The sequence below is a fragment of the Leuciscus leuciscus genome (assembly GCF_965113295.1).
Source record: "Leuciscus leuciscus genome assembly, chromosome: 16".
In the NCBI taxonomy this organism is placed as follows: Eukaryota; Metazoa; Chordata; class Actinopteri; order Cypriniformes; family Leuciscidae; genus Leuciscus; species Leuciscus leuciscus.
In genome coordinates, this window is record NC_138740.1 from 23,411,344 (window position 1) to 23,425,454 (window position 14,111).

Consider the following 14,111-nt stretch of genomic DNA (forward strand, 5'->3'; position numbering starts at 1 on the left):
CTTTTTCCGGGCCAATAATGGTGAATTTTTTTGTTTGTTGCTATACAGAAATATTTTTTTACAAATAAAACTACCAAGACAAAAATGGAAGTAAGCTATTCACTGGAATAAAAAGTGTGACAACTAGCCCTGGACCACCTTGCAATTTTATAGGTAGTAAAGCACTTTAATGTGAGTTCAGAAAAGCATAAATACAATCAGATACTCAACTGAAATAATATTGTAAGAAAAACTTGAGCAAGAAGTGTCAGATAGATAGCACATATATATCTGCAAGATGTCTGTTAAAGAGCGCTGCATCTAGAAAGCATTTGCTGTGTACAAACATCTGAGAGACGTCTTTAAGATGTCAGTTTAACATTCCAAATCATAAACATCTTAAAGACGTTTTCTAAATCTCTATTTAACGTCTGACAGGAAACGTCCTAGAGGCATATTGCAGATGAGCAAACACACTAAAAAATACGTCTTCCAGATGTAAACACGCACATCTCTGAGATGTACGTGTGCTTTTAGGGACCGCTCATTATAGAGCCAATGGGTGGAGACTGACTTGCAGCTACCCTTCTTTGGGTATAATGGGTGGAGCTTGAAGGTCCAGCCACACCACAACCCTAACCAAGTTATAACCTATGGTTATAAAATAAACCTATCCCTAAACCTAAATTTTAGGTTAATCTCCACCAATTAAATTCACAGAGGTGTTATATGTCCAGAGGGTGGCCTTGATTTTGCCAAGAGTCATTTTGTCTCTGCACACACAGTGGCACCACTTGATTGTGAAAAACTTCTTGATTGTGAAGAGATAGTAGGCTACCTTGGATAACTGCCTACAGGATGGACAAGAGTTCTTGCCAACGACAGTGAACTAAACTGACCTCAGAAGTTAATACTCCCAGCCCCTTCAGCTTATTTTCTTCAAGTAGCCTGTAGCATTGTGTCTTTTAAGATGCGTATAATTGCTGTTTGTTATTCAATAGAGCTTCAATTTTTGTTTAAGGCTTCGTGAAATTGTTTTCTTTTAATGAAATACTTATGCTGCATCCTATTTACTTATGAAAGGCCAACATATTAACACTTTCGCTCAATTTATTATTCATATATTTATCAGTTTATAGAAAATTTTAAGAGATCGCCAAGACTACCACACAAAAAAGTAGGCTACGCCTCGCAAGTAGCCTACAAAGCGCCCCTCTTGTTATGCAAATTCACAGTAACATTTAACAGACACTGACGCACAATAGTACCGTTCTGAAACACAAACGCAGTGATTCTAGAACTGGGTATTTTTTCACGCTCTCATTATCCAAGCAGCGCCACACTCTTCGACGGCCAGTCAAGAAGCTACGGGAGGTATTTCCTTTCACGGGAGTAAAGCGGACACGGACAGAGATCCCGGCGTAGTTTTTTTTTTTGGTTCTGATGTGACGGCGACCGGGTTCTGATATTCGGTGAGAAATTGGGCTGTTTATCGTTACCTATTCTCATAATAACAAAAATTCGATACGAATACCATACTGTGAAGATGACAGCGATTCTGTAAAGTGTAAACAAGTTTGTTGGCTAATGTCTGGGTTTTTTTTTTTTTATATCTCCGTGGAATCAAAGTTTATGAATAGATGTGGGATGTAGAATGGTCTTTATGAATTCACAATTACCTTTATGGATACTTTTTTTTACCCCACAAATGTCAATGGAAATTGAAAAAACGGAGGCAACTCTCATCCAAATTCAACGAATGCATACGTTTGGGCGGGGCTACTTATTAGGCTGAAGAATGATAAAGTAGTTTTTGTGAGTAATTTACCCTGTTACATTTGGAGAAATTCCATCATTATTAGGTTTTTGTACAGGATGAGGGGACCATGTTGTATAATCAGCCTTGCATATTGTCTAATTAATTACGTTTTTACAATTGTGCAAATGGAAACTACACTGGCATAAAATAGGCTATAGCAGAAGCAAAAGACAATATTACACAGTTGCATTATATATAATATAGCACATTGGTTATTCATTACATAATCTCAACTTCTTTTACATTTTGCGAAATTATTTAGGGGTGAACATAATCATATGTTTATACATCGACAGAACCCTCATTTGTCTTGCTTATGGGCACTGCACCGGCCGAGGTAACCCAACTGAAGTTGGGAAAGCTGAAAGTGGCACGCCAGAGGTTGCTTCAGCGTTATGAGCACCAGCTCTTTGTCTCCTGTCTTGCTGGACTCTACGGCTGCCAGTGGAGACGTTCCCAGCGCACACATGCTCAGCCTGGACACTGCTGCTGCTCTAAGGTGCTCTCATTCTAACTCACAATGCACATGCTCAGATCATTACAAATGAAGCTGTTAACTTTACTTGTACAAGTTCACCTGATCAAAGCAAATAAGAACCTTTACAGAATGAGTAGGCTCAATATACACTGGCCTTTTTTCTCACAAAAATTGCCTACTTTTAAGTTTTGTGTCCTTTTGTGATTATTATTGTAATATGTTGGTCAGGTTTAAAATGCAATGATAGTTAGCTAGATTTATGTGTCATGTAATGGCTTAAAAACTGTTTTGCAGCGGGAGTGTTGCAGTTTTGCTCTGATCGTTCTGACCTTTTGTCTCTGTCTGGTGTTCCTGTACTTTTGGAGTGAAGCACGGAATGACTACAATGACTTTGACTGGTTTGTGTCACATAAAATATATATTTTAAATGATTCATTGACTTCTTTTGGTAGCACATTACTGTTCATTTTCTTTAAACAAAGTTGTTTATAACGTGGAACAGTCCTTTAATAGTTAATTAGACAGAAAATAAATAATTTGAGCTGAACGTGTAATTTATTAAAGACCTCTCAACTTGGGTAATTTAACTGAGAGATACACTAAAGTAATATTTCTCTCGCTTTGTCTCCAGGTTTAATTTTGGAAATCTGGGCTTCTGGTTTCCATGGTCTATTGTGTTGTTGATTCTTGCTATTTTTCTGTTCACTTATGTTGCTGTTGTGCTGGTATGTGCTTTAAGAATATTCACTCTCATTATACAGTTTTGACCTAATTTCTATACAAAACCCCACAGTTATGAAATCACTATTATAGATTTTTATAGACGTGACATATTAAATGTACTTATCGTATTATTGTCAATGTGGTTTGCTTTTTAAGCTTTAAGTCACCATAACAAGTTACTAAAAGGTCCATATGATAATTTGCTGGTAAGAAATATGTTAATATTCACAGCTGTTGGCAGTTTGTCTTCTCTCAGAAGGCCAGAGGTTATATTTACATTGGTGTCACAAGGTAACTTCATCTCAACTATGTAACTACTGAAAGTCTTTACATAAAGAGACTTTATGGTTCACACTTGTGACTGATGAAATCTCTTGTGATAGATTGGGATCTCAGTGACTTTGATTCTCTCCATTGTGGCCTCATCTGTTCTCACAGATTTATGGAGCAAGGAGTGGAAGACTGTGCTTTTATCTTTTCAGGCAGGTTTATTATCTACTACTATATAATATTGATATTGGAGTAAATTCACTGTGACTTTTTTAATTAAAGTTCCCAATTCCCATTTGCCAGGTAACTGCCCCATATCTACACATAGGTGGTGTGGTTTTAATGACTTTATTATCTTGGCCGGTAGGCTTTCATGTCTTCCGGGTCAATATGAGAGGTAAGAATGAGTTTAAATATATTATGCACAGGGCCACACAATATAACACAAGTATAAAAAGGTCTGTGACCATCTCTGAAAACAACCACAAGTAGTGCAGTTCATCTCTTAAACAGGCATGCGACTGACAAAAAACATTAATGTTCCATAGAGGGCACACAAAATCCAAACCTTTTCACACAAATCATTTTTTTTTTTTGCCAAAAATGGCAGACTGCAGAAACGTAACACCTCTTGCTTAAGAGGTGTCTTGCTCAATTTTGTTTATAAAGCCCAATCACTAATCAGTCTCCAAACAACATCCTTGATTGAGCACTTGAAAATACTGCTTCATTTTCCTATAAATCATTAGAAAGGTCTAAAGTTTTATTATAAGTATTAATTTATCATAAAAAAATAAAATAATCTGTTGCTTGTTAAATGCACATAAACAAGTGACTCAAATTCACAGCGCTTGAGCAGCATTTACTGCAAACCAATTGACCCTCTCTGATCTCAGAGTGAATTTCGGGTTAAAGGGATAGTTCACTCAAAAATGTAAATGTTGTCATTACTTACTCACCCTCATGTTGTTCCAAACCTATGAGTTTCTTTCTTCTGCTGAACACAAAAGAAGATATTTCAAAGAATGTTGGTAACCAAACAGTTGAGGAGCTCCATTGACTTCCATAGTATTTTTTTCCTACTATGGAAGTCAATGGCTATCGCCAACTGTTTGATTACCAATATTCTTTGAAATATATTATTTTGTGTTTGTTACGTCCTATGACGTAGTATTTACTGTGTATGTTGTTCTGGTGATGTTTTCTCCCCTCCTTCCGTGTTTCTCTCTCTCTCTCTCTCTCTCTCCCATGCAGTACTCCAAACCATCAGCAGCTGATGTTAATTAGCAGGAGCTTGGCAGTGTGTATAAAACAGCAAAGAAACCGGGTTCAGGAGGAATCCCTCTTCAGCTATCACAGATGTTGTTGGTGTTAACTGTAGTTGACAAAGAAATATTTGTGAATTCTATTGTCTGAGTGTTGTCTGAGTACAATGACAATTTAAACTCACATAGTTTAAATTGTCTTTGTACTCAGACAATAGAATTCACAAATATTTATTTGTCAACTACAGTTAACACCAACAACGTCTGTGATAGCTGAAGAGGGATTCCTCCTGAACCAGGTTTCTTTGCTGTTTTATACACACTGCCAAGCTCCTGCTAATTAACATCAGTAATACACAACCGTGTAGGGAGTTGGGTGCCAATTTGTTTGGAGTATCCACTCCTTAACTTTTCTCCTGTTTATTTTTGGTTAGTCAGGGAGAGAGGTAAGATAATTGTCTTTAATTTTGATTTATTTTTGTTTAGGGAATTTAACTTGGTTTAAACTTTAGTAAGCCCCTGTTTTGTTTGTTATTTTGGCCTGGCCCTGTCCTGACGATTTGGTTTCTATTCTAATTTGTTTTCCTATCTGATCTTTAACTATATTGGTTAAACCTTTAATAAAGAAAATAACTATTTAAGTAAAATCTTTTAGCTTCCTTTTTGTGACCAGGTGTGAATTAAAGGGTGTTGTGTAAATTTTTTTTTTTGGACATAATGTGAAAGACAGTTAGAGCTGGGATAGAAGAACAGGAGACTTCTCACGTTTATTTCTTTATTTCTTTATTATTGTTACGTCTTTCTTTAAATCCCCTAGACTGAAGAGGAAACGTAACAGTGTTCAATAGAAAAAAGGAACTCATACAGGTTTGGAACAACATGAGGGTGTGTAAATGATGACAATTTTCATTTTTGGATGAACTATCCCTTTAATTGTGCAGCCATAGATTAATCTAACACACAAACAAGCACACAACAAATGCTCACTTCACACAATAAAGCGTATCTGTCTCACACACATGCCAACCTGTATCACACGTGTGGTAAATGTATTCATTGCACAGACCAATTTTTTATATATGTGACTGTACATTATAGATCATTATAGATTTTCAAAATATCTTGTAAAAAGGAAAGACATACTTTAAAAAATAGCACCACTCTGATGCAGCTTATGTCAGAGCTTATGAATTCACATGTGCCTTTGTCTGTTTAAGTGAGACGGATGGCCATGATGGTGCTGTATATAACTGTTCTAGTGTCTCTTTACCTGGTTCCTCTGGGCATGCACTCGCCCTGCATTAAAGAGAGGAGCAGTCTGGGATCAGCTCCTGCTTTAATTGGACACAGGGGAGCACCAATGGTACACTTCATTCTTCTTCTTAGGCTTTTCAGGTTCAAGCACTTACATTTGAATATTAAAGTTTTTTCTTTCCAAGTTTAACGTGATATGTGATGATGTGATTTATTAGTTCAGTATTTCCAAAACCATTATTATATCAAGACTGTTGTAGTACAGGATGTAGCAGACATGCAGTGTACCATGTTCAGACTGAAGAAAAAAAGCAATGCCTCTGTGGTATCTTTTCTCAGCTTGCCCCTGAAAACACCTACATGTCTTTTGAGAAGGCATTGGCAGCTGGAGCTGATGGTCTGGAGAGCGATGTCACTATCAGGTCAGCTCCATAGAAAGCCTGTGCTATTTAAAATGGAAAAAAGTCCTCAATAACATTGTTTTGTCTCTTGCTGCAGTTATGATGGAGTTCCTTTCCTCATGCACGATAAGAACCTACGCAGGACAACTAATGTAAAAGACGTGTTTGCTAACTGGACACACACCTCACCTGCCATGTTTACGTGGAAAGAGCTGCAGAGTCTCAACGCTGGATCCTGGTTCTTCTCTGTTAGGCTGCGGGAAGCTTTTTTACTCTTGAAAAAAGAATGAGTTGTTATCTAGATACAATTTTTGTTGCTTAAAACCACCTTTAAACATTAATCAAAGAGTGTTGTTGTTTCCCATTCAGCAAGACCCCTTTGGAACAGCCTCATCTTTGAGCGCAGATGAGCGCTTGCAGGCTCAGAATCAGTCTGTGTGCACACTGAGGGCCTTTCTGGATTTGGCTGCTCAATATGGGAAACTAGTGATCTTTGATCTGTACCGGCCACCCAGGGGTCACCCATATAGAGATGCCTGGATATCGCGCACCCTGGACGTCATCCAGAACGAGTCATCCATTCATTCCAGTCAGGTGTGCCATTACATTGTTAAATTTTGGGAAAGTTTAAAAGGTGACTTTTGTGTAGATTGTAGATTATATTATTATAGATAGTAGATTATATATGTTTATTGCATTTTTACCTAGGTACTGTGGCTGCCTCCAGAGTTCAGGGAGTTTGTACAAGAAATCGACCCTGATTTACAACAGACAACAGGCGAACAAGCACCAGCGGAGGAACTTCAGCTCAGACACATAGCCAGACTCAACATCCATTACAGCTCCATGTCAGAGAAAGAAATCAGGTTCAAGAGATAAGCTAAAAAAGATGCACACTATAGATATAAAATCTATTCCACACTTCTATCTATCTATCTATCTATCTATCTATCTATCTATCTATCTAGCTATCTATCTATCTATCTATCTATCTATCTATCTATCTATCTATCTATCTATCTAATCTATCTTTGATCAAGTGAGAGTAAAGAGATTTATAATGAGCCAAAAGATTTCTATTTAAAAAAATATATATTTTGAACATTTTAATCATCAAAGAATCGAATAATTATTTCCTGAGCACCAAATCAGCACATTAGAAGGATTTCTCAAGGATCAAGTGAAACTGAAAACTTGAGTAATTGCCAAAAATGTAGCTTTGCCATCACAGGAATAAATTACATTTTAAAATATATTAAAATAGAAAAGAGTTATTTTAAATTGGAATAATATTTCACAATATTTCTGTTTTTACTGTTACTTGGTGAGCATACGAGACCCCAAAATATACACCATATAAAATATGTCACACATAAATGTCATGCATTGTTGTGTGACCTTTCATCAATAACAGAAAATACGCTGCTGCCAACATCAGCACCAACCTGTACGTGATCAGCGAGCCGTGGCTGTATTCTCTAGCCTGGTGTGCAGGGGCTCATTCCGTCGCCACGAATGCTGTTCACATCCTCAAGAACCTGCAGCGACCGCTCTTTCTCATGGTAAATGACACACATATACAGTTGTCAGGGATTTGTTCATCTTCTCATTCAGGAGTTTTTTCCTGTGGTTTTCCTCTCTCTCTCAGACACCAGATGAGTACATGCTTATGTGGACTCTTACTGACATCACTTCCCTTCTTCTCGTTGTGATTATTTTTGTGTTTCATTGGTGAGTGTGAGCACAGAATTTACATCATTTCACTTTGACTGTGAACATTTAGCTTCAATCCGAAATCAATCTGTACTCCATACAAAAGGCAATCTGTAGGCTGTCAATCATGATGTATTCCAGGTGGAGGGAGCGTGGGTTGGCTCGCAGTGTGGACAGCAGTTTATTACTCGAACATGGGTCCTACAGACAGTTCAGGACAGGTAAGAGGCATTTAATATTGTAAACCACTTATTAAGGCAAATAAATGAAGAATAATCTGAAGCTGATCATGTTTCATGTTCCCATGAACAGAGGTGAATGATGTGTGGTCTTTATCCGACATGAGCAGCTCTGAGAAGCAGGTACCATCTCTCTGAAGAGCCTGATTAAAACTGTTGGTTCATATTTAACCCCTTATATTAACAAACAACTAACTGATGTTCAGTTAAGCCAGTTTAAACCACAGTTTAAGTGGTACATTGAAATCACCCTTACAATTTTATAAATTCTAATTGTCACAAAATGTCTTATGACAGACACGTGAGCTGATATGATGGGATACATAGAGTTAACAAATGCTAGTGACTAATCTTACACCTCAGTTATTGCATTTCATGATCCATTTGTTTTATGTTTCATCTTAAGTGGTATTTAAAATCAATTTCATGGTTTTGGATGAAACATTACTCCCAGAGAGGACCCTAATTGTGTAAGAATCTGAAGTCATAAATAATTGTTGTGCTAATGTTTTGTCCTTTTTGTCTTGTTCTAATTTAATGTAGGATTCAAAATCAACATTAAGCCACAAAATATAATTCAGTGTAAAGATTCTTTGGTTATTGCAATATGATCCGTGTCTGTGTGAAATCATGATGCCCGTAATCTAGTTTTTCAGGTTTTAAACTGATATTTGCTCTTTGATTTTTTTCTCATTAAATCGCATACTTTTTACTCAAATGTGAAAACTGTTACAATCTTGTTATTTTTTTTATTTGAAGTCTGATTCAATTCTGGCAAGAGTATATTGTTGTACATTGAGTTTTGCAAGAATCTACAAAATCTTACACAAACTACAAATAGTGTTGTTATTGTTAGCTAAAAAACTATAAAAATAGTTTTTGCTAAATGAAATAAAGCTGAAAAAAATTAATAAATTAAATGTTCCTTGGCAACTAACTGCAATAACATATATTTAAGCTGAAGCACTAAAATGACTCAAACCAAAACTGAAATAAAAATAAATTCAAGCACAATAAAAACAAACAATAGTAATAACAATGACTAAAACTAAAATCAAAATGGAAAATAAAAAAATAAAAGCTGATTCAAAATATTAATAAATACTATAATACCAGTATATAAATAAGACATTTACTATTATTATTTATTAATACATTTAATAATTATTATTTAGTGTTTAGTGAACAGACCTACTTTAAAACTAAATATAGGGTTTCACATGTTGCATTCAAGGGATCTAATTGTCAAATGACTGATCATATGATCATAAATCATTGATCAATGAGAATAACAAATGACATGAACCTCATTAAAATAGCCAAGCAATCTATATGTTGTTTTATTTATAAACAGCAGCTTCCAACATAATAAAATTACTATGACCAATTACAAACTACAAATGAATGTAACGCTTTACAATATGGTCTCGTTTGTTAACATAAGTTAATATATTAACGAACATGAACTAACAAGGAGCAGTACATTAGTTAAAGTATTTATTAATCTTTGCTAACGTTAGTTAATAAAAATACACTTGTTTATTGTTCAGTTCACAATTCATTTACTAATGTTAACGCATACATTTGACTTTAATGTATTAGTAAATGGCATCAACATTAACTAAGAATAATAAATGCTGTAAAAGTATTGTTCATTCTTAGTTCATGTTAACTAATGTAATTAACTAATGTTAACTAATGAAAACTTATTGTAAAGTGTTACCAATTAATGCATATATATAAAAAAGAATAAATAAATTAAACTATGTTTAAAGATTCAACCATTTATCCTAAATATATTGTGCAGAAATTATAATGATTATGGCCATATATATATATACTGATCATTTAATTTATAAAATACATTTTAATACATATCTCTACAATACCTGGTCAAAGATTTACAAAGGAAGAGAAATACTATTCAGAAAAAGTAATGAGAGGATCTTTTTAGACTGAATTAAATGTTGTTGTCATTGATTTAGTAAAATGACATTTATGTACCAATAAAAGTGCTTTAAAATGACTAGGATGAGAACCAAGTGTTGAAGTCTTAAGCTAAGAAGCAAACCCAAATACGGCAACATTTCTAAATCTTTATAATGCATTTAATTGGCAAAATGAGATGTGCAAATCATCCACAAATTGAATAATTGAAATCAGGAACTTGATCTGACTTAACTGACTTTTAATTTGGTGTCAGAGTAAAAACCATATGAGGGCCTACAACTTAAAGGCAACAAGTTTGTTGACTGTCAATGAAACATGTCCTTCATTGACATTAAAATACAGAGAAATGCTATAAAATAAATTAAACTCGCAATTTACAATTAAGGCTCCAGTATGAAAAAGTAACAACACTAAAATCAGATTCAGTTTATTCTCATGTATCAAAATTATGGATCTAAGAAATAGTGAGAAGTCTGTAAACGGCCTATTCCAAGCCTTTCGTGTTACTGGTTTCCACGTGAACTGCGCTGCTTGGTCATGGTAGTCAACATCTGACTGATGTAAGAGGTGAGGAGGTCATCCATCTTATATCCCTGTGAATAGTGAGGATAGTCGGACGATAAAATACTGTATTATTTAACCACACAGAAAAGTATGATTATAAATCTAATATAATGGAATAGCTGGAGCATTTGTGTCACTAAAGTACCATGGTATTACCATCTGATACCATCACTGTATCAATGTACCACCACAGTATTATATGCAAGGCAGTGATTCCCAACCCTGTTCCTGGAGGCACACCAACAGTGCACATTTTGGATGTCTCCCTTATCAGCGTATTAGTAGATATTCCAAGGACTGAAAAGGATTGATCATCAGATGAGTTGAATCAGTTGTGTTTGATAGGAAGAGTTTGAAATGTGTACTGTTGGTGTGCCTCCAGGAACAGGGTTGGGAAGCACTGAAGTAAGGGATGACTGACTCACCAGTGATGTCTCACACAGCAGTTTGCTGCCTCTAACCAGGTTACCAATGGTAATGTGGAAATAGGTATGTCCACTACTCCAGTTAGAGATTTTGGTGAAGGGATGTGTGCCCAAAATGTCCTGCAGACAAATGAGTAAATGCCATTCAAACAATATCCAAAGGGTTTTTACAAAAGTATATAATAAAAGTTTTGTTGCTGACGCAAATGAGGAAAAAATGGCAGTTGGCTTTATGTCACAGCAATGTAAGTTTAACATCAATATTTAAATGAGCAAAATGCTCAAATAAAATACACTAAATTCCATAAAATAACCATTCCAAAGTTTGGGGTCAGTAAAACATTTTTTTAAAGCAATTAATACACATTAATACACAATTAAGACTCATTATATTGTTTTAAAGTGACAGTCAAACAATCCTGAAAAAATCTATCAGAATTTTTTTCAGAACTGTTTTCAACACTGATAATAATAAGAAATGTAACATTTCACAATATTGCTGTCTTTTTAATCAAATAAACCATAAGACATTTCAAAAACATAAAACATTTTTACTGACCCCAAACTTGAAAAGTAGAGTATGTAGTAAAGTTTGCACTTTAGGCTAAAATGACAATATATTATAGATACCGCTTATTTACCTTACATTATTCTGGGCAGTGTGTAAACCTACCTTATTTTTCGGGTCAATGAGAGTAACACCAAGTTTGTTGATCGCTATCAAAAGGACTTCTGGGAAATTTGTATCTGAGGATTGCTGTGGACGAATATCAAACATCATCAAGCCAGATGTAGTTTATTTTACAAAAAATAACTAATCAAATACTATAATTGAGGAAAATATAATTTTGTTTGCCCGACATTTAGGTAAATCAACTTTGCATCATATTGTGACAAACTTGCCTTGACTTCAAAAAAGGCAGATCCAAAAGTTGCCCACTTATAAATGATTTCTAGAAACATCAGTTTTGCTTCCTCTCGAGATTTCCCTGCATGGGTATTGAAGTATGTGACGACAGGCTGCAGAAGAAACAAAGACATGCACATTCACAGCATTGACTTGTCATAAATGAACGTTTGAAGTAGGACTAGCGTTGCTCACTCACTCGTTTCCAGTCGTCGGGTGAGAGCTGACGGATCAGGTCCTGAGGAACGAGCTCCTTCAGCATCTTGGTGAAGTTGAGGAACTGTGATTTGTCCTCCTCAAACCTCACCCTGTAAATCAGCGCAGCCAGCTGGAAAGCCTCTTCAAGACAGCACTTGTGGTAGCCACGCAGGTACTTTGGGAGCTCCTGAAGAAGAGTTTATGAAGAAGCAAGAGTGTGATACGTGTTTGAAAGTGAGCCTGTATGCACAGATTGAGTACAGAGAGAGAGAGATTTCCACCTGGAAGTAATGGAAAATGGAGTCAGCCATGGGATCTTTGCCTGGAATGGTGTTGGTCCACAGTTTCTTCATGTAAAACACTTGATAGGTCAGTGAAGGCACTGTGCCTACAGAACGAACAGAAGTATTAACACCTCTCATGGTTTTTACACTCAAAATATTGATCATTTTTATGAACAAGAAACATAAATCACCATCTTTCACAGCTCTGGCTTTTTTAATCCAGTCTGTCAGATGTCGAACAAAGTCGAAGAAGAAATCTCCTTCTGGCACACTGATCACCTGAAACGTTTTAAGCCAGAACTGATAAGACATCCTACATTAATAATACACTTGAACTGATGAATAACTGCTATTAAATACAGGGCATGTGTTTTGAGAGTAAAAAGCTGTGACGTAAAAATCTGTTTAAAAATGTAGTTAAACTTAAAAAGAGTTCTTTAGTGTGTCATAACCTATAGTATTTCATCTGAACAGACATTCGACACCTTTGTAACCTCACCTTGTCAGAAATTTTGACAAACAAGCTGAAGCCCTCAGAGGATTGGAGCATCATTCTGCCAGAGATGTTCAGACAGAAATCTTTGGCTTTTGTGCTTGATTCAACCTCAAAGACCTTTGAAAAAAGGATAGTAGAAAATAAAAGAGACTGTTTCAGTCAATGGGTTATGGGGGGAATTCATTTTGAGGGCCAAAAGCCTGAGACCACTTGTGTAAATGCTTCTATTGCACATCCATCCATCCATCCTCATTGATTCATACACTCACCTAAAGGATTATTAGGAACACCATACTAATACTGTGTTTGACCCCCTTTCGCCTTCAGAACTGCCTTAATTCTACGTGGCATTGATTCAACAAGGTGCTGAAAGCATTCTTTAGAAATGTTGGCCCATATTGATAGGATAGCATCTTGCAGTTGATGGAGATTTGTGGGATGCACATCCAGGCGAAGCTCCCGTTCCACCACATCCCAAAGATGCTCTATTGGGTTGAGATCTGGTGACTGTGGGGGCCATTTTAGTACAGTGAACTCATTGTCATGTTCAAGAAACCAATTTGAAATGATTCGAGCTTTGTGACATGGTGCATTATCCTGCTGGATGTAGCCATCAGAGGATGGGTACATGGTGGTCATAAAGGGATGGACATGGTCAGAAACAATGCTCAGGTAGGCCGTGGCATTTAAACGATGCCCAATTGGCACTAAGGGGCCTAAAGTGTGCCAAGAAAACATCCCCCACACCATTACACCACCACCACCAGCCTGCACAGTGGTAACAAGGCATGATGGATCCATGTTCTCATTCTGTTTACGCCAAATTCTGACTCTACCATCTGAATGTCTCAACAGAAATCGAGACTCATCAGACCAGGCAACATTTTTCCAGTCTTCAACTGTCCAATTTTGGTGAGCTTGTGCAAATTGTAGCCTCTTTTTCCTATTTGTAGTGGAGATGAGTGGTACCCGGTGGGGTCTTCTGCTGTTGTAGCCCATCCTTTCTTTCCCATTCTGACATTCAGTTTGGAGTTCAGGAGATTGTCTTGACCAGGACCACACCCCTAAATGCATTGACGCAACTGCCATGTGATTGGTTGATTAGATAATTGCATTAATGAGAAATTGAACAGGTGTTCCTAATAA

General features: G+C 36.3%; 2 protein-coding genes across 2 annotated transcripts in view; one reads left to right on the top strand and one right to left on the bottom strand.

Moving 5' to 3' along the window:
• The first annotated feature begins 864 nt into the window (after window positions 1-864).
• On the top strand, window positions 865-9,174 carry gdpd4b (glycerophosphodiester phosphodiesterase domain containing 4b). Its single transcript, XM_082141184.1, has 16 exons — window positions 865-1,451; window positions 2,095-2,297; window positions 2,571-2,674; window positions 2,908-3,001; window positions 3,231-3,290; window positions 3,383-3,481; window positions 3,573-3,666; window positions 5,752-5,897; window positions 6,128-6,210; window positions 6,287-6,437; window positions 6,559-6,783; window positions 6,898-7,055; window positions 7,604-7,751; window positions 7,838-7,920; window positions 8,044-8,123; window positions 8,215-9,174. The coding sequence occupies exons 2-16, from the start codon at window positions 2,115-2,117 to the stop codon at window positions 8,277-8,279; spliced, it is 1,773 nt and encodes a 590-aa protein (XP_081997310.1). The 5' UTR covers window positions 865-1,451; window positions 2,095-2,114; the 3' UTR covers window positions 8,280-9,174.
• A 315-nt stretch (window positions 9,175-9,489) lies between these two features.
• Window positions 9,490-14,111, bottom strand: part of myo7ab (myosin VIIAb) — a 34,925-nt gene continuing 30,303 nt past the window's right edge. Inside the window, exons 41-48 of the mRNA XM_082142020.1 lie at window positions 12,969-13,082; window positions 12,661-12,748; window positions 12,467-12,573; window positions 12,187-12,372; window positions 11,984-12,100; window positions 11,754-11,837; window positions 11,081-11,200; window positions 9,490-10,684 (exon numbers count right to left, since the gene is read on the bottom strand). Of these exons, the coding sequence (XP_081998146.1) occupies window positions 10,595-10,684; window positions 11,081-11,200; window positions 11,754-11,837; window positions 11,984-12,100; window positions 12,187-12,372; window positions 12,467-12,573; window positions 12,661-12,748; window positions 12,969-13,082 (906 nt within the window). The 3' untranslated portion in view covers window positions 9,490-10,594. The remainder of the gene's footprint in view (window positions 10,685-11,080; window positions 11,201-11,753; window positions 11,838-11,983; window positions 12,101-12,186; window positions 12,373-12,466; window positions 12,574-12,660; window positions 12,749-12,968; window positions 13,083-14,111) is intronic.

Bases quoted from the DNA above. Each gene is read 5' to 3' on its own strand.
- gdpd4b (XM_082141184.1), top strand. From the start codon at position 2,115: ATGGGCACTGCACCGGCCGAGGTAACCCAACTGAAGTTGGGAAAGCTG. The intron at 3,291-3,382 runs GTAACTTCATCT...CTCTTGTGATAG, and splicing joins ATTTACATTGGTGTCACAAG to ATTGGGATCTCAGTGACTTT. The intron at 3,482-3,572 runs GCAGGTTTATTA...CCCATTTGCCAG, and splicing joins CTGTGCTTTTATCTTTTCAG to GTAACTGCCCCATATCTACA.